The following is an 18,967-nucleotide window of genomic DNA, read 5'->3' on the forward strand; positions in this document are numbered from 1 at the left end:
ATTAATTATTTGCGTCTGTACGTTTTGAAATTTTGACTGTGACATCATTATTAAATAACCCAGAATATGATTATGGTTTCTCTTGAATACTGCAATTTATTGATTCGGCTCCATGTTTCAGGTTAAACTTAAATGATAAAACTCATCAAACCCGACACTCAGGAACGATCAGCCTCACGTGACTGAATGAAATGATGAGAAATTATGTAATAAGTGTTTAGTCTCTCCAGCTCTTGTGGAGAATTTCAGTATTAAACACATAAGTACGATTAAATAACCCCCCTAGTGAAGTGTCACAATAATAATATGTTTACAATATTCTTGCTTATAGAAGATATTATGTGTTACAGTATATTAACTAATTGAATGTATTAAATCATAAAAGTATAGTCACTAAAGGTATTAAAACCCTGTAAGAATAGTTTGAGGGTCAGACAGGGATTCTGAATGGGACATGCAGCAAATGGAGGATGTGGTCAGTCACACGTTTTATGGCACATAAGAGACTGTTCTGGAGAGAATTCCTCAGACCACATCCGCTCTCGTGTTTCAGTACCTGAATTCAGACCTGTGAGTGAGATGCGTGCGTGTGGTCTCTGTTCTCGAGAACATTACGATTGATGGTTAATTCCGTTTGTAAGTGAACTTTGTGTAGTACATTAAATATTGTTTAATTTTGAAACCGGATCCAGTTCCGTTTTTCTGATGCGCGTGCGCAGTAGGAAGCTTGAAGCCGAAATCTCCCTGCAGCCTGCCGAAGCCTTGCATCCTTCTGTTTAAACCCGAACACTCTCTCTGACTTTAATTGTACCCATAATAAAAGTTATTGAGGGAAATATCAGATCATGAAAAGACCAATCTTTCTAAAGAAAGTAGTTTGTGGTCCTTTTGTTGTTCAGACCGACAATAAACATTTATTTAAACCAGATGGTGAATCAGAAAACAAATCAAATTTAAAACTAGAGTTTAATCTGCGATCTGTCTTCACTCGGGTATGAAACTCCAGTGATATTGAAAAAAATCTGATCAATCCGATCAGCAGCAACGTCCAATCACATAACTGATGAACAATGAGGGGGCGTGTCGGCCGTTAAAACACTTCCTGGGGGGCTACCCGTGGATCGTGGATCCTCAGAGCAGAAATAAGAGCTTTGGGACGGCTTCACGGCTTCACGGCTTCATGTCCATCCACAGCCCAGCGGCTGTGGATGGACATGAAGCTAAAACACGTTATGTGACGAGCTACAACTAACAGTGAAGCGCTAAACTGACCCGCCAGATGGTTTGTTGCCATAGACCAGGGGTCACCCACCTTTTTGAAACTGAGAGCTACTTCAAGGGTACCGAGTAGTACGAAGGGCTACTTGTTTGATACAAACTTCCTGAATGACAAAGTTGCACAGATCACCTTAATAATAATAATAATATATGTGTGAAGACACTGTCTGATCACATGTCAATGTTAATTATTCCTCACAATAATTATTAATGATTTCCACAACAATGATGAAACAGATATATTGAAACATTTATTTCTGTTATTCTGTTTCAACATTTGAAAGTCAGAGGTATCACATCTCTGATATTTTAGTAAATCTCTTTCTTGACAGTTTTGTATGAAGAAGCATAGTTGTAGCATTTGGTTCAAAATCACACCCGTTATATTTTTTATACATATAGGCAATGAAGCCTGCATGTCGTCCCGTCATGGCGGGAGCCCCGTTTGTTGTCACGACACCATTTCTAATGGTACCTTTTTCTCCACAAAGAAACTAGCATCTTCAGGCGGCGCGTTCAAACCTCTAGTCTGGGCCTTTTCAGTCGGATTGAGTTGCCTCGCCTCTACCTCCGTCACGTGGTCCCTGCGGGCGTCCAGGTGCTGGTCAGGAGAGAGAATGCAAGCTAACAAGCTGTCATTGGAATTTTTTTGGAAAGGGGAAGGCACTTCAAAATAAATACGTGGCAGGGGATTGGATAAACTATCTGTCAATCAAACTCTTACTGAAGTTGGGACGAGCCGTCAGTGTCAATCTTTGCTCTTCTTTCAATGGAGAAATACTCTCCTGTTCTGATAGAACTGATGCTATTCCAGCATCTACGCGAGCCTCTTCAGGAGTCACCATCGCTGTTTAGAATGAAGAGTCACCTCTTGTCACTCATACCTAAGCCCCGCCTATAGCTGCCAGTAACTCCTCACAGGGCACTGATTGGTCCATCCACTGGCTTAGTTTTTGAAAACTACGTCAACGAGCGCTTAAGCATCACTTCAATGGTGACTTGGCAACAATGTTGCCAACCGCACTTGTTTTGTTGCTCGTAGTGTGAACATAACAGTCTTCCCTGGAGCTGGGAGTGTTTTTAGATAAACAAAGGGTTAAATGAGCTGTAAAGAGCTTTAGGCTCTTTAAGTTGACAGACACAATTAGAGACTAGATGACATTCAGTAGGAGAACATTTTCTTCCAAATGCAGACCATCTTTCAATATTAAAGCCCATTTTAAGGAATTAAAAGAGTTCATGTTTACAACAGGACTGACATTAAACCAGGTTAAGAGAGGACTACACTTAAAGATGGGTTTATAATTAATCTGGCTGAATTCAAAACTAGGTTTGACATTTTATTGCAACAAGACATTCTGATAAACTGTGATTTAATCCAAATTAATTATAGTTGTGCAACCGATTCAAAGAGATGAGTCGTCCTTTTTATTTCGTGTTCCTTTCTGTTCAGTATTGGGCAAGACTTTCCCCACTTCCTCTTTATGTTGTTTCTTTCTTTAGAAAAGCTGACATTTGGGAATTTTTGCTTTTAGTCATCTATTTTTAAAGAGCATCAGTCACGATTAACCTAAAAAGACTAAAACTGTTAAAGTAGACAACGGTAAGTTACTGAAATATGAAGTAATTTAATGAAAAATTATTTCAAATCTCATATCAACTTTGCTGAAATCTTTTCTCCATCCATCTCTTTTGGTTTCGCTATCTAACCAGTGTTTGCTGAATGTGTGAGAGAAAGTTCAACTTGCTGGACTTTCAAAGAAGTTTCCTTGTTTTCTTGCGTTGACTATGTTTGCAGCTGTTTGCAGTTAGATTCAGGGGTGTTCCACACATTTGTAATGTTAAGACTCTCACAGTCATCAAGTTTAACATCACATCATACCAAGGAACGAGAAACTGGCATTTTGTTCAGTACGGAACAGTCTGGGGTACAACATTGTACTTACAGGGGACTTCAGAGGTCTGAGGTGGTTCAGGTTCATGTGGATCAACACCATTGTAACACATGAGCCCAGAGAACAAGAGCACTAGTGTTTCCTTCAACCTCACTTTTATTTTGGATAAACCTGAAAGTCCTGCCAGCATCAGTGTTCTGGAGTAAATACCAATGAGCTTTTGAAATGATGCATTACGTCGATGGTTTGTGAGGTAAGAAGGATCCAGTGAGCTCACCGACAAATCCATGAAGAGTGGAGATGATGGTTTGCACAACGTCTGCACTCCTACAGTTAGTGATAAGAAACAAACACAAGAAGCTGTGAAACAAAATACAACACAACCGTAACACTAAACAGCCCTGTGTGATAAATGGACAGTTAGCAAAGTCATGAGAAAACTGCATGTTCATGTGCCACTCCTGCTGGTGAATGACTTGTTTTATATTTTTAAACTAAACTATGTCATGTGTCTCCGGGAGCCAAACATCCTACAGTGTGCACATGACGGAGGCCCCTGGTTCAAAGCTTCTGTGTGTTGTTATCAATATGGAGGCCTCTGCTGAAGGAGACGGTGACATCCCTGATTGATCCGATCGCATCTAGAAATGCAATGGAGGATCACAGCTACGCATCAACACGGAGTCACAAATGTTGCGACAACCGGGGTCATCCGTCGGTCAACATAACATCTGTTGTATATCTATATCGGTTGTATTAAGATCCAATGTGCTCACAGCAGTCAGGGAATTGTTTGAGATCAATCACAACTTCACATCAGCTGATTTCTGTCTGTTGTCCAAACCTTTTGGGGTTCTTCTGGCCACGCAAAGTGAAAACTGCATTGTGGCACTGTCACCTGTCGTAAATAATACACGTCCAGCACTTTAAAGCAAGAAACTGGTCAAAAAAAACACACACACACATGGAGGACCACATGAGAAGGATGGAGGACCACAGGACCAGATGAGAAGGATGGAGGACTACAGGACCAGATGAGAAGGATGGAGGACCACAGGACCAGATGAGAAGGATGGAGGACCACAGGACCAGATGAGAAGGATGGAGGACCACAGGAGTACCAGTAGTGACATAAAGTGGTGATAATCTAAAGTGAACTTCTCATGTGTGACTCTTGAATGTTATTCCATTGTTTGAGGTCGTATTGAGTTAAAAGTATTCATCTCTTGTGTTTGTGTCTCACAGGGCAGGTGAGAGTGGACGTCTTCCAACCCATCATCCCAGGAAGACCCAGACCCACAGCTGACCACCGGACCACTCTCACAGCACCCCAGTGAGTCCCAGATATAGAGGACGTATATTGTCTCCATCTGCTTCTTCTGTGCCGGTGGGTTTGGGAAGCTCCTCACACACACAGGAAGCTGTCAGCAGCTCTTTGCGTCCGCTCAGAAGTCAAGAAAGAGACGGACGGTTAAGGTCGAATGAGAAATATGAATTCTGAAATCTTCAGTTTGTTACATAGAATAAACTTTGTTAGTGTGAACACTATTACTGTATGTTTGTGTCCTGAATAGTACGATGCAATACATGTAAGACAAACCTTCTCAATATATCTTTATATTAGAAACAATATAATCTTATGATTCAGAAACCTGACGTCTATGACGTCTGACATAAAATAAATATAGTACTCTAAATATTACAAATAAATATATGGGGATGGTTTAGATCAGCGGTTCCCAAACTTTTTAGGCCACGCACCCCCTTCTACATCCAGACCGGGTTCACGCACCCCCAATCCCCCCCCCCCCCCACACACACACCTTTAAAAAAAAAAAAGCAACAGAGCCGCATAAAAATCGGACTAATGAGAGAACAGTTTGCTCGCGCGTGGCGTTTGTTTACAAGAGAAAAAACACAAAAAACTCTTCCTGCACCGTGCCTTCGAAAAGGTAACGGACGTACACCAGACGATTGGCCAGATTGGCCACATCTGTAGACTCGTCTACTTGCAGAGAGTAAAACTGACTCTTCTTCACGCGACCGATTAATGTAGCCAGGATGTCGATGCATCGATGCGCGCGAGACAGTGTTGTTGGACGCGGGATCACGTCCAACTTGTTCGCTTCTCTCTCTCCAATCATACATTCCACCATCTCTTTCACATTTTTTTCCCTCTCCACCACCGCCTCGCCTTCTCCCTATTACGCGGTCAGAATACTACCACAACACGCCGCCTGTCTCTGGCAGAAATGCGCTCATACACACACGCAGCTCCCCAGCAACGAGGCACATCACCCGGTCACAATACCTCCAGAATGTCCCCGGGTGAAATCCGGGACTTGGTTTTATGGTTCCGAGTGGCCGGTCTCCAGCCGCCCCCGCCGCGAGGCACCCGATCGTCAGGTCTTCAGCCCTCGGAACAGGCCGCGGGGCAACAACTCGTGGGTGGCGGGGTAGAGGCGAGGCAGATCACAGAAAGATAATAAAGACTAGAGTACAGCAAAGATATGTTGATGAGAAACGTATTTGTAATACGTCAAACACAAACGTAATCAGGGAGAAAATACGTTTGTGGTCAAACGTAATTGAGAATGCATTTTAGTTTTGGGGGAACGTAATTTTTAGGAGACGGGACTGCACCGCCATTACACTTTTCCTCTCGCGCACCCCCTAGAGGCAGCTCGCGCACCCCCAGGGGTGCGCGCACCCCACTTTGGGAATCCCTGGTTTAGATAATGGCCCACCGTCATAAACAATAAAATAATAATAATAAAAATTTAGTGTGGTTCAAAGGAACAAGATGTAAAGTTAAGGAAAAATGTGTTAGGGTTAGATGTTTTCAGGGGAGAACCAGATCGCTGGACTTTCGCTGCTGCAAACCTTCGGCAGCGGAGTCGCACCAAAAATGAACTGGATCCGGTTAACAATCAAAAAGTATTTAATAAACAAGAGAAGCTATAACATTTTCAAACTGAATTACTCTATCGATATTAATATGTCCCCAGGGCAGATTTCTCACAAGGCCCACTAAACAGCCCAGCCCAGCTGGTAAACTACCCAGAGTGGTAACGGCGCGAACTCTGGCCAAAACCCTCTGGAACTAAGCCTATATTGAAAAGTCCCTGTCTGAAAGTTTAAATGTCCAGTATCAGCCTCTATGATTGGCCGAAATTCAATAGCCCCCCCTGGCTTGGGGCAGTTATCATCTCAGTGTTTGGTTGAAGTCGTCCGGACTCCTCCTCTCTGTGACCTGCTGGTCAGTTGTCCACCCCTCTGTTCTCTGCTGCATCTCTGTAAAGCCTCACTCAAAACGATTCCTTTCTGACCCTCAAAACTATTTATACAGTGTTTTAATACCTTTAGTGACTATACTATACTTCAATGAGTAAAATACTGTAACATATAATATCCTCGATACGTAAGAATATTGTAAACATAATACATTCCATAAGTAAACATATGGTGACTTTTTATTATGGTGACACTTCTACTCACCACTAGGGGTGTTATTTAATCCTACTAATAATGCTTCTAATACTGAAATCCTTCACAATTGTATGAATAAATATAAAAAATAAATATAGTACAAATAGATTGATACTGTGCGTTAGATACATATTATTTTCTTACAGGATCATTACTGAGCAACAAAGATGGAGGTTTGGGGGAAGATGGGAAATGACTTGTGTAGACGATACTTTGAGACAAAGTTAGCGACTAGCTGGTGAGAAAAGAGGAACATTTAGCAGCGAAAGAGACAGATCATTTCCTCAACAGTACATAGACAAAGAGAGCTGAAAGGAGAGTGAATGTCGGACTCCAAATAACTGCTGATGCTGAACAAATGGTGTAGGAAAAAAAAGAAGTTTAGAAAACATAATACAATATTAAATAAAACTGCACAAGATGTTAAATGCTGTCAAATCTTTTATGTTTCAAACTTTACAAATAGTGCAACAGTAACATAAAAACCAGAAATAAAAACAGCAATCCTTCTGACAGCTTGTGACTCATTCACACGAGTGGTGGTCAGAGCAGCAAACATGACGACTGCAAACGTTTCAGTGTAAAACGAACTGTGCTGTTACAGAACGACCTCACGCTGAAGTAAAAACACTTTTCAGTGCAAAAACAAGGAAGTTTCCTTTAATTCACTTTGAGCCAATGTTAATATCACGGTCGTCTGCATAAAGTAAAGGTATTTTCAAAATAAAAGGCAACGTGTTTGTTCAACCTCATCAGAACATTTTCTCAATCAAAGGTGAAATACAAAATCCTACATGTATAAATATTGCTATGTCACGGTCATCTTACAGAGAGGATACATGCTACTGTGCTGTGTGAACATTCTCTACACAGACGGGAGACAAATGCTACGATGATGAGGGCCGTTAGCTTTGGTTCTGTGTGGCTGCTTCTCCAGTTTAAGAAGAAGAAGAAACCATTTTTATTGTCATGTACATTTACACATACACGAAATTTGACTACTGCATTTGACCCATCCCTGTATCTAGGGAGCAGTGGGCTGCCATTGATCGGCGCCCGGGGAGCCGGGGGTTCAGTGTATTGCTCACTTCGACACGTGACACGTCGCAGTCGGGGATCGAACCGTTGACCTTCCGGTTCCCAGACGACCCTCTTAACCCAGTGCACCACGGTCGCCCAGACTCAAGTTGACGACTTGAAAAAATAGCAAAACTTTAAATCTACCCAATAAGTTATTTAAAATGGCTGCTTCCCTTTATCCCATCAAACAATATGACGTAAACATTTCAACATACTTTGTCAAACACAAAAACTCAAGACTGCTTCTCGTGTCCAAACAGCTTCTGTAACAGCAAACGTATCCAAACACAAGGGTAGGACAGTTCCAATGGAATCACTATGGGGGTGAGAACAATGCAGCACATCCTTCAGTAAGGCACCCGTGTGTTCAAACAGTGGAGTTTCTGGGGCTGGACCCATATTTGTGGTTCTGTAAGCTTAAAGGGACAGTCCACCCCGAAAATCAAACATACGTGTGTTTCCTCTTATCTGTAGTTCTGTTCATCAGTCTGGATAGTTTTGGTGCGAGTCGCAGTGTCGCAGCTCGGCCGAGGAGGACGCCATGGACGTTCACATCTCACTCTTCCTTCTGTGTAGTGATACGGTCGCCGGGGGGTGTAGTTTGGTAGAAAGAAAATAGTTCCTACATCCAACTGCCAAGTGCCATCTGGTTCTATTTTTTTTGGAGAGAAGGCAGACACTTGGCAACTCACACCAAAACTATCTAGATTGATAAATAGATTAAGGTGAGAGGAAAATATGTATTTGATTTTGATGTGAACTGTACATTTTTTTTTAATCCCAAACCACCAAATCTTTCTTTAATCCTAACCCAAGTCTGTTTTAAGCCTAAACTGAGACTTCTCAGCCTGCCATGACTAACAGTCACCAGGAAACACTGAATCCCTGTAACTATGAAGAGTGAATATGAATTATGCCACTAGATTTTGGTTATCAGCGGGTCCAATCCCAACATGCTCAGAACTACTTCTCCTGTTTTTGGCATCTCATATCTGTATCAGACATCTCCAAGTCTCGTACATACTTTCAATCAATTCACAGTCTGTAACAACAGTCACCAAAAAACAACAACACACAGCACAGAAACTGCAAAGCAAACAGTCCAAACGTGCAACCTCTTCTGCTCAGTGGGTGCTGAACCTCCTGTCGGGTTCAGTTTAAAGCATTGATTTGTGAAAACAACACTACAGCCCACTTTGGAAACTTGGATCTCCGGTCATAAAATGAGGCAAAAACGCCACATTTTAAGACACTGAAAAAGGAAAGCTAACCAAAAACTAAAAATTGATTTCTCAGAGCCCCACTCTGATCTCCATTGGAAATACATCCACCTCATATTGGTTCAGAAGGACCCCCACTTCAGTCTGACAGCAGGTGAAAAGAGGACCAAACACGTCTTCACACCCTCTTGCGTTTCGTGTCCGAAGAGTTCACAGAATCACTGCATCGCGCACTTCTCTTTCTGCTGTTTGGCGTACTTCCTCCTCCGCTGCTCCAGGCCTCGCTCCAGACGCTCGTCCTCCTCCAGGGCTCTGAGGACAAGGGCAGACGAGGAGAGTCACAGGAGCTGCTGAATCATGTAGGTGTGTGTATGTGTGCACATGTAGACCACCCACAGCTGTAGAGCCAGTCAAAGACTTTATTCACCCTACAAAGCAGGGGAAGTGTGTCTCACCCTCTCTCTTTGGCGTCCATGTCGTGGACCAGTTCATCCCTCTGGTTGACCAGTGAAACCAGCTCCTGAAGCAGCAGCTGCTCTCTGTGTTTATGGGCCTGAGTCTTCTGCCCCTCTGCACCACAAAGACAGAGAGGGAAACAAAGAACAGTGAGGAGGGGGATGACTTTGCGCAAAAGGAAATAAAAGAGAGGAAAGTCCTCGTTACTGACATCACAACTATGTATTGTGATTATTTATCGTCATCTATGGGGGGATAATAATGTTATCGCTGTTAAAGATAGTCCAGATTGTTTGAAGTGGGGTTGCAGGGGGGCAGCAGCAAAACCTATTCTACACACCTAGAAGAATCTATCTCAGTTTAAGTTATGCTAGATGGAGAATTTGTATTTAGAAGACTTTTGTGTTTTGAAGGGTTAGTCACAGGATAACACAGAGAAACTAACTGATGGAGGCAGCGGATGACCAGGTAAAATTATGGCTTTGAAGAGAGCATAGTGTTGGGGTCTGACTATATGGCTTCTACATGTGCTGTGGGACAAAGAGTCAGGCCTTCCCTTTTGCAAGCAAAGGTTTCATCCTGATTGTGGTTTGATGAGCACCAAACCTCTGAAGGAATCTCACATTAGGGTGTGAGTTTCCTCCCCCCCAAAGACTATGGTTCCTGAAGTCACCTGAAAGCACCGCTGCAATCTCATTGGCCGAGAGCCAAGACGCCCAGGACCCCTGTGGTTCAGCCACTGTTCTACAAAACTACCTGCAGCTCACACCTCAATGCTTTTTCCCTTCGACCTCCGTCGAGCTAGGGAGCACACCAACGTTGCTCCTCTTTTTAACCAAAATCCTCGGTGTAACAGTTATATTCGCGGGCCGAATTCACCAAACTGTCGATTTTATCTTTGTTCGCATCCACGAAGCGAACCCTTTTAATCCTGCAGAAGTGAAGAAGCAAGACTTCTTCAGAAAGAGACAGAGAGAGCTCACACCCTCCACCCTCACCAAGCGCCTCGTCTGCTCCGGCCATAAGGACGCGAAAGTCCCTTATCGAGTCTGGGCAGAGTTAGAGAGAGTTTAATTTGTGTTTATTTTATCTTGTTTGTGTGCTTAAAGTACTGTTCATTTTTATAACGAGGTGTTTGCTTAATAATCGCCGACACTAACGATCGCTGAGATCGTTGGGGAGATGTAGAAGTAGCGTGTATTCTATGCTACTGTGATCTGTGTTGAGCGAGCCGCCTCGTGAAGTCGAAGATGCGTCTCATCAGTTCAGGAGGTCAGAACCGCCGGCTGAGACAAAGAGTCGCTGTTCTTTCCCCTGGCTGAGAGAGAAATCTTCAGAGGATCGTAATCGCTTGTTTTATTTCATTTTGTTTGTTCCTTTCCCTTTTACTAACTCACACACACACATATAGCTTTGAGCTAATCTAGCTACGTGCTAAACAGCTACCGACACATGAGAGACGTCACCACGTGCCAACTACATCACACGTCACTGAGCTGTTCCCTCGCTCCCCACCCTTTGCTCACACACACACGCACGTACGCACGCACGCACGTACGCACACACACCTCTTTTCAACAGTCTGTTGATTTTAGATAGCGTGCTCATGAATGTATAGGTGTTGTTAGTTTCGATATTAGTTGACCAGATCATTAGTATTAGAACTTAATAAACTGTTATATTTTAAAGAGCAGCTGTCTGTGATTACTTTGTGCATGCGTATTGTGATAATAACTGTATATGTGGTCTGTGCTCGAACTTAAACCTTCACTTTCACTCTGAATGTGTAATAGTACGCAGACTATTGACATTATGAGTGAACACTAATTATGAGACCTAGTTTTATCGTTTAGTTATTGGTCCCTGTTCGCAGGGTGGTGCCCCGTCATTATTAATAATCATTCATAATTGTTACTTACATCAATAATTCTATTGATGTCAAGAATTCAGTTTCTTCGATGCTGATAACCCAAACACGCTCCTCTACGTTCCCAACACTAGATAACAGCTTCAGCTCCCCGTCAGAGAGGGCTGTCTGACAGCAAGGTAAAGGGGTGAACATGTTCTAAATATAGTGTACTCTGAAACTGATATTGATTTCTTTTAGGTGTTTAAAATACGTCCTCAGCAGTACATTACGTTGCTCCCGTGCTGTTTCTCCAATCTACTGTAGGTAATACAAATAAGTAACGTCAATGTAAATGCTTTACTGAATGACTCAGAAGGTCTTTCGTTCCAGCAGCAGTTTGATTTTTGAACGAACACCTTTAGATGTGTTTTTTAGACTTAGCATCTTTCTGATGTCAATCATGTTCATATGGCATTTCCTGGTGTTATTTATTCTTTGGCATGTGTTTTTGTCTGTTGTGCACTGTGGACTGTGTCTATTGTTGTCTGTATGAGTTTATGGTGAGTTTCCCCACCGGGTATTAATAAAGTTTTCTAATCTAATCTAATACTCTGACACTGGTACATTATAGAGAAGCACTACAGGCTACAATCGGAGCATTCCACCTCAGTGCTTGGTGTTAAGGACTGTGTTGTGGAGCGATGTAGAAGCGGTGTGTGTTTAGCAGTAAAGTCGTACCTTCAATTGCCATCATGTCCCTCAGCTCTTTGTTTAACAGCTCGAATTTTCGTTCCAGGTCTTGTTCCTCCAGCCTGTCAATCACAAGAGATGCATGTCAACATGTCTGACATCTGTGCTCACGGAGGAGAGTTGTCTCAAACTTCCTTTGCTTTATTTGCTTGCTATTTCCTTAAAGTTCGTAAGTATCAGTTCATATCAGAGGTCAAGAGTGGACCGTTACCTACAATTTCTCATTTTGCTTGCTTAATTGTTGTTGATTGTCGAATGTTATGCACCACCTGCCATGACAAATTCCTTGTATGTTACATACATTGGCAATAAACGGTTCTGATTCTGATTAACAGTATTCTCAGTAACTCCTGCCCACTGACAACAGCAAACTTATTCTCACATCGGGATCTTTCACTGGCTCATTTGAGTGGACAGGATTTTAAGTGAGAGATAGTGAGCACAAGGAGCAGCAGCATAACTTCATTCATTATTTCAGCAGCTAAATGTTTAGTTCTCTTTCCTCTGTCAAAGTTTAGAACTACCGTTGCTGCTTAAATATCCCAAGACATTTGCTGCAGTGACGTGACCTGGATAGAAACTAACAATTACTGAAAGCACTGTCTAATGGACCATCATTTACTAAATGAACATCATGCTGTATTGAAGAAGACTTGAAACTAGAGATTGAGACATAAACTCACGTTTACAATGTTTACTGAGGCGATAAATCAAGAGAGAAGTCTTCTGTACAATCAGACTTCTTTTTGCAACCGGAGGAGTCGCCCCCTGATGGTCAGTAGAGAGAATGCCAGAGACATTTCCGCATCAACTTTACTCGGCAGAACCGAAAGGTTGCCGCCTGGTGTTTACAGACAGTCAGCGAGAACTGCTGCACACCTTTCACGATCGATTCTAGTGTGTTTTAATGTTTCCAGCAGGGTGTGTCGCGGATGTCTTACAGTAGCTGCAGATGGTCCTGCCTCCTGATTAAAGCATTCTTCTTGTTGACCAGCATGAACCATTCCTGGATCAACCTCTCCTCCTCCACCTTGTCACTGCCTGCAGAAGAAAATCACATTACTATAACCCCCTTTGTTAGTCATAGTCCTTCACTTTCTTTCCTACAATGGAATAATGGAGTTTCACAGTGAATGAATAATATCTATACCACAGCTGTTTAATTAGTGCCTTCACATTACAAATGATTCATTAAAATGATATTCTTCCCTAAGGTTAGTAATCTGTACAAATTCTACCCGTGTTCCCTCTAACTGTCACCCGGAATAGCATGTGCTTTTCATTCATTCATTCACCCATCTGAAGATGATCTTACCTGTTTCCAGGAGTTGTCTGAGTTTCCTCTCCACCACACCTGCTCTGTTATCAATATGACTTTGTTCCGCTTCTAGGGCTTCTATCTGACTCCGCACATACTGGCTGGGGTCCTGGATACACGCACAAATAGACACAATTACCGAACAGAAAGTTAGGGTCACTTGTAGATATTCAACCCTGCAATGAAAAGAATGGTGACTGACTTGGCCTTCTAGTCGTCCCTCCTCGACTTCAGCCTCTGTTGTTTCTGTGAGACAAACACAAATACCACTTGTATGAATCAAGCCATGATTTACAACTTTAGTTTCAACAAAGGAAAAACATTCCAAATCACCAGCTCCAAATAAAGTAGTCACAAAAATGAGTTTAACAGTTTTTTTAAAAGGTGGATTCATTAATATTTATGTTAACACAGATCTATGAAATCGAACCAGTGTCTGACTTCCTCCGAGTAATCACAGTGTCTTCTTGGCCTGCAACAACCTGCAGACAAACAAACTTCCTCATACATCACAGATAAGAGAAAAATGCAATGACGAGAATAAAAAGGCGATAAATGAATAAGGCAATTTGGAATCATACCACCGATATTTCTCCTTCTTCTAATGACCCACTCCTCCACTGTGACCTACGCTTCTTGACCAGATCTGCGTCTTTGACATGAGAGAAACCAGTCTTGGACAGGAAATGAGTCCTTGGCGGTGCCACTGGTAGCTGAGCCCCAGCAACCTGCAGCCGTTTGGTTCTGGGAGGAGGTACGACATCCCTGGTTTTAATGTCCGCCGACTCTGCGGTGCCTGCAGTCCCGTTGGTGTCTAGACTTATACCCTCCTCTTGCAGCCTCTGGGTACAGTAGCGAACAGTCGCCTCTGGGTCCTCTTGGCCCTCCCGGTCCCCTGCTACCGCATAGCTTGACTCGCTGCTATCCCTCGCTATGTGGAGCACACTGAGCTGCTGGCCTGTGAAATGGGTTCGGATCTGGTTGAGGTAGGTCATGACAATGAGGCGGTCAGGCACTGCTAGCATGACCATGTCTGAAGGCTCCATCAGCCTGGAAATGCCAAGTTCGGCAAAGCCGTCAAATGCCTGCAATTTGTAAAACAAATAGATCAGATTGTGAATCATCAACCAACACGAGAAACAGTTATATTATGCAATGTTGGTCTTTTATTTAACAATCACCTTCTTATTGTTGTGCTTGATGTCATACGGGTCCAGCATTTCAAAATTACTATGAACAAAAAGAGGACACATAAAACAGTGCATGCATTAAGAAAAATACAACACTCTTTCTATCTTTAGGCCAACTATTTTCAACAGCTTTCTCACATATTTTCTGGTTGGAAGTGATGTAAAATAGCACAAAAGGCAAGGCCGTTCCTCCAGGAGGTGCTGAAGTTGGTGATCTTCAGTCCCTTGTGAGCCTGCGTGACGTCCTGACACCAGTCCAGTAGAGACTGACTGGATGTCACTAAGCTGGGAGTGGGCGAAAAGCCCTAGAACACACACAATGACAATATTGGGGAAGGATTGTAAATTACTGCAGTCAATGATAATTTTTCACTCCGAGCGACATTTTGCACATTATTCTCAGTTATTTGATCAATTGTAATACATAAATATTGATAGGTGCAGCTTTAACATACTTCCGGAGAGGCAGCCCCATCTGCAGGTCTTTTCTGAGGTGTTGTTGCTTCACTGGCTTGGTGGAGGTAAGCAACTTGCGACTTCTCCCTTTGCCTGGAGAAACACATAAAAACAAAGCAAAGTGAGAATTGAATTCCACAATTTCTTTAACAACATGTTTGTCTGGTTATTGATGATTTTGTAAACCATGTTGATGAGACCACACTGTATTAGATAATTAGGAAATACAAGGAAATGAGAATTTCTATTGTGTAGAGAGTTAGTTAGTTATAAGTATTCAGTATGTTTACTGACTAATCTTACCTTTCTTCCTCTAAACAACCAGCATCTACATCTACAGACACAAAGCCAAAGTCCAACTCTTCGTCCCTTATTTCCTTCCTTGAGTTTACTTCCAGTGGTTCACTGTCTTTATCATCCTCTACATGTAGCCAGTCATCCTGAGAAGATGCAACAGTGGAAGAAAGAGACCTATCAACCTCTTCTCCCAGGACTTTTTCAATGTCAGCTTGTTCAGACACACACTCTGCAGCCTTCTCTGAGTCATCTGTGGCAACAGGTTTTTCTGTAAAGGTCCAGCCTTCAATGATTTCATCCAGTCCCTTCTCAGTATCTTCTACAGCATTGACCTGAGGAAATTCTTCTTCTCCCATTGCTTCCAACACTTCCCGTTCCAACTCCGATGCCCCATCATCTTCTCCTTGGATTGTGACGAAACCTCCTTCAGAGATCACACTTGAATCCAGCGATGTTGAGCTTTCCTTAGTTTGCTTGCCAATGGCAGATGTATCCTCTGGGTTTCTCTGAGATAATTCTATTTCTAAAGGGAATACATTGTCTGTCGGTGTTGTGCTGTCTGAATAAGTTGCACTGAGACGATTCTTGGCCCGTGGCAATGGAACTGGCAAGCTTGACTGGTCATTCTGTTGGACTGATTCATCACCAGTGGTGTCAGTTACTGTGTCTGGCAGGCCGGGAGGTGGTGAATCAGAAATTGTAGTGGCATCTGGGAATGAACCACTGAGACGTTTCTTTACTCTTGGTTTTGGTACAGGTAAGCTTGAAGCGCCTGGTGTCTTCTCTACTTGAACCCTGCCCTCGATGATCAATCTACTTCTTCTCAACTTCACGGGAGTCACTACTTCTATGGATGAAGAAGGTTGATTACCCAAAGGGGGAACGCGTTTGCTGTCTTGCACTTTTGACAAATCTTTAGTTGTTGAGGAAATGGATGAAGGACCATCTTGCTTTGCTGCCTGTCCCTCTTCTCCATGGGAAGGCTTGGATGTGCTCGCCATAGCTGTCACGTCATCTGGGAAGGAGCCACTGACACGTTTCCTCACACGTGGCCGTGGCATACGAAGAGATGTTTGTTTGTCCTTCTCTGCTTCTGCTATCTCTGATGAATCTTCTGTTTTCTGAGAAGACGTGATGTCAATCGTATCAACAGATGTATCACCAATAATAATTGATTGCTTTATTTCTTCCCTAACAGTGTTTGTTATCTGGACTGGTTTTACAGACTCCTTGTCACTGCCGATTTTGCCAGATTTGCTTGAGGGCAATTTCTTGCCACGTTGTGGAAGACGTATCTTCTTGATGATTGAGAGAGAAGCAGTTTGCTCAACATGAAACATCGCTGGTTCAGGCGTTGGTGTGATGCTCTCAATCCCCTTTATTTCTGAGGGAAGAAATACATGAGTAGAGGCCTGGACAGATGTATTAATGTCTTTCTTAAGCCATTCTGAAGTATGAGAGGTTTGCTCTGTGTGCTTTGAGCAGACCAGTTCTGTGTCTGCCTGTAGAGAGGCACTCCCAACAAAATCTGTTTCTTGAGAGTGTCGTTTGATTGTTTGGTCTTTTCTTCCTACTGGTTGTGAAGGGATCATTTCAGTGTCTGTTTGACCGAGTTTATCAATGCTCTGTAAAGGTTCAAGAGCATCTGAGACAACAAAGCTTCTCTTACATGGTTGAGGAGGAACAGGATCCATAGTTTTCAAAGCAGAGCTGACTCGGGCTTTCAAATCCTGTTGGTCATTAGTTTTGGGAACAAATGTCTCTCTAGTCACACTGTCTTTTCTCCTGAGAGGCTTGCAACAAGGGGCAGTTTTCTGTGGCGTTTCAGGTGGCAAACTACCATCTCTTCTTTTCACACGAGGAGGCGCAACAACATCCATGGATATTTTCACAGATTCAACTTCTCCTTTCTGTCTATAGTCACTTTCTTGGGCATGACCATTCTGAGGTACACCAGGGATGCTACTGGCTCCTTTCTTTATCCGGCAAGATGGGGCAGTGGCAGGTTGTATCTCACCAGTAGCATCTTTCCCTAGAGATTGGATTGGAACAACCTCAGGGAGGCGATTGACCGACACAATATCAGATTTTTGTTTGCGGTCTGGGGTTAAACTATCCTTCCTTCGGAGTGGTCGTGATGGAATAGCGTCTTTTTCTTGATCAAACCTTTTCTGTTGAGGTTCTGGAACTTTTCTCTTGGGCTTTCTGCCTCGGACAGCAATGTTAGCATGTGGTCCATCTGGACTAATGTCCTGAATATATGAGGGTTTGTCCATGGGTTTCTCTCCGTGAACTTTGGAATCTATCAGTGACTCATTTGATGTAGGCTGCAGGGAAGTGGCAGAAATTCCTTCCGTGTTTGTTTGTTGGGGGCTTAAGGAAGAGAAAGGACAAGCTTCAGTTCTGTTTCTTGCCATATAGTTGTACCATGCACCTTATCTCCAACCAATTAATACGCTCAACTGAATAAGACAGTCAGCAAATCATATGACAAATTGTAAAAGAAAACTGACCGTTTTCAATATTCTGCTTTACTTGTGTACATGCACACTGTCATTGAAACAACACAGCAGCATATAAAGCACATACTTTATTGACAAAGTCGCCCTAAGTCTACAAGACTTAAAAAGACACCACTAAATAAAGTTAACATTACCATTCCATATAACAATGCCAATCTTTACGGCCATCACAAATAGTTGACCGTCACAATTTCCTGAGTAGCAAGCGCTCATAAGCACAACAAGAAACAATGTTATCGCCAAAAACGCAGAACATATACACTATCACACCGTGCAACTAAACACTTTAGTGGGTCATTGTCCCCCAACACTCACCCTTTATCCAGCCGTGATGAAGTTGACTCTGTTCTAACCTCATCCTGTTCTGTCTCAGTCTGTTGCCTTGCTAACAAGCTTTCAATGTACACTGTACAATGTGAGTCCTGCCCTGTGTTAGATATTTCCTTTGTATGCAATTGATCAAGAAAGGCTTCTTGTTCCTCTACTTGTTCACTATCGTCCTTTGATATTTCAGTGATATCTGACTCTGTCAGCGGTGGCCATTTCTTTATGCTTGCACAAACCAAAAACCTGTCATCACTGTCGGTAGTTGGCGATGGAGACGCTGATCGATCCAAGTCCAACATGTAAGGCTCAGCACTTTCTGGATATTCAATGTTATGTTTGGTATGAATGTCTTCAAGCTGGCCCTCTATCTTCTGTATGGAAGTAGTGTTGCCAGCAAAATGTGTTGAAAACTCATCTGAAGGGGTCAGTGTCTTGTCTTTCAGATCCATAGAAGAGGCAGCCCTGGATTGGTGCTCCACTTCAGCTAAAGTAGAGCTAGACGGCCCCAAAATGGATACTACTGTTTCATAACTGTGAGACATGGATACTGGAGTGAGTGAATGAAACCTGGAACCATGCAAAAACAATAGTTTCAATAAACATGTAACTAATTGTAGAAACCAGTGAGTACTGGAGAAAGTAAAATAAATTCCCATGCAAATGCTGTCCAGTTATTTTCTTTACCCCAAACTTTGAAATGTCAAAATCTGAATAGAAAAATAGAATAGGCATGACACATAATAATGTGGAATGTGAAATATCTCCATTTAGGGGTACCAATAATTGATGCACACTATGATGCATGCTTCACACTATTAGTTTCAGGCCAGTCTTACACTT

General features: G+C 42.7%; 1 protein-coding gene across 10 annotated transcripts in view; it reads right to left on the reverse strand.

Annotated features, from left to right (window-relative positions):
- Positions 1-7,090: 7,090 nt before the first annotated feature.
- ehbp1l1a (EH domain binding protein 1-like 1a) overlaps positions 7,091-18,967 on the reverse strand; it is a 49,656-nt gene continuing 37,779 nt past the window's right edge. For 3 of the 10 annotated variants that reach the window (XM_079295533.1, XM_079295527.1, XM_079295535.1), the window contains 13 exons: positions 18,116-18,694; positions 15,285-17,651; positions 14,981-15,074; positions 14,664-14,830; positions 14,517-14,565; positions 13,917-14,420; positions 13,766-13,817; positions 13,538-13,581; positions 13,333-13,444; positions 12,959-13,058; positions 12,006-12,079; positions 9,418-9,532; positions 7,091-9,274 (listed from right to left, as the gene is read on the reverse strand). In XM_079295533.1, coding sequence (XP_079151659.1) covers positions 9,181-9,274; positions 9,418-9,532; positions 12,006-12,079; positions 12,959-13,058; positions 13,333-13,444; positions 13,538-13,581; positions 13,766-13,817; positions 13,917-14,420; positions 14,517-14,565; positions 14,664-14,830; positions 14,981-15,074; positions 15,285-17,651; positions 18,116-18,694 — 4,351 coding nt within the window. In that variant the 3' untranslated portion in view covers positions 7,091-9,180. Of the gene's footprint in view, positions 9,275-9,417; positions 9,533-12,005; positions 12,080-12,958; positions 13,059-13,332; positions 13,445-13,537; positions 13,582-13,602; positions 13,818-13,916; positions 14,421-14,516; positions 14,566-14,663; positions 14,831-14,980; positions 15,075-15,284; positions 18,956-18,967 lie in introns of those variants that run through there. The other 7 variants (XM_079295528.1, XM_079295532.1, XM_079295529.1 and 4 more) reach the window with 6 other exon arrangements.

The sequence above is a fragment of the Melanostigma gelatinosum genome (assembly GCF_949748355.1).
Source record: "Melanostigma gelatinosum genome assembly, chromosome: 23".
In the NCBI taxonomy this organism is placed as follows: domain Eukaryota; kingdom Metazoa; phylum Chordata; class Actinopteri; order Perciformes; family Zoarcidae; genus Melanostigma; species Melanostigma gelatinosum.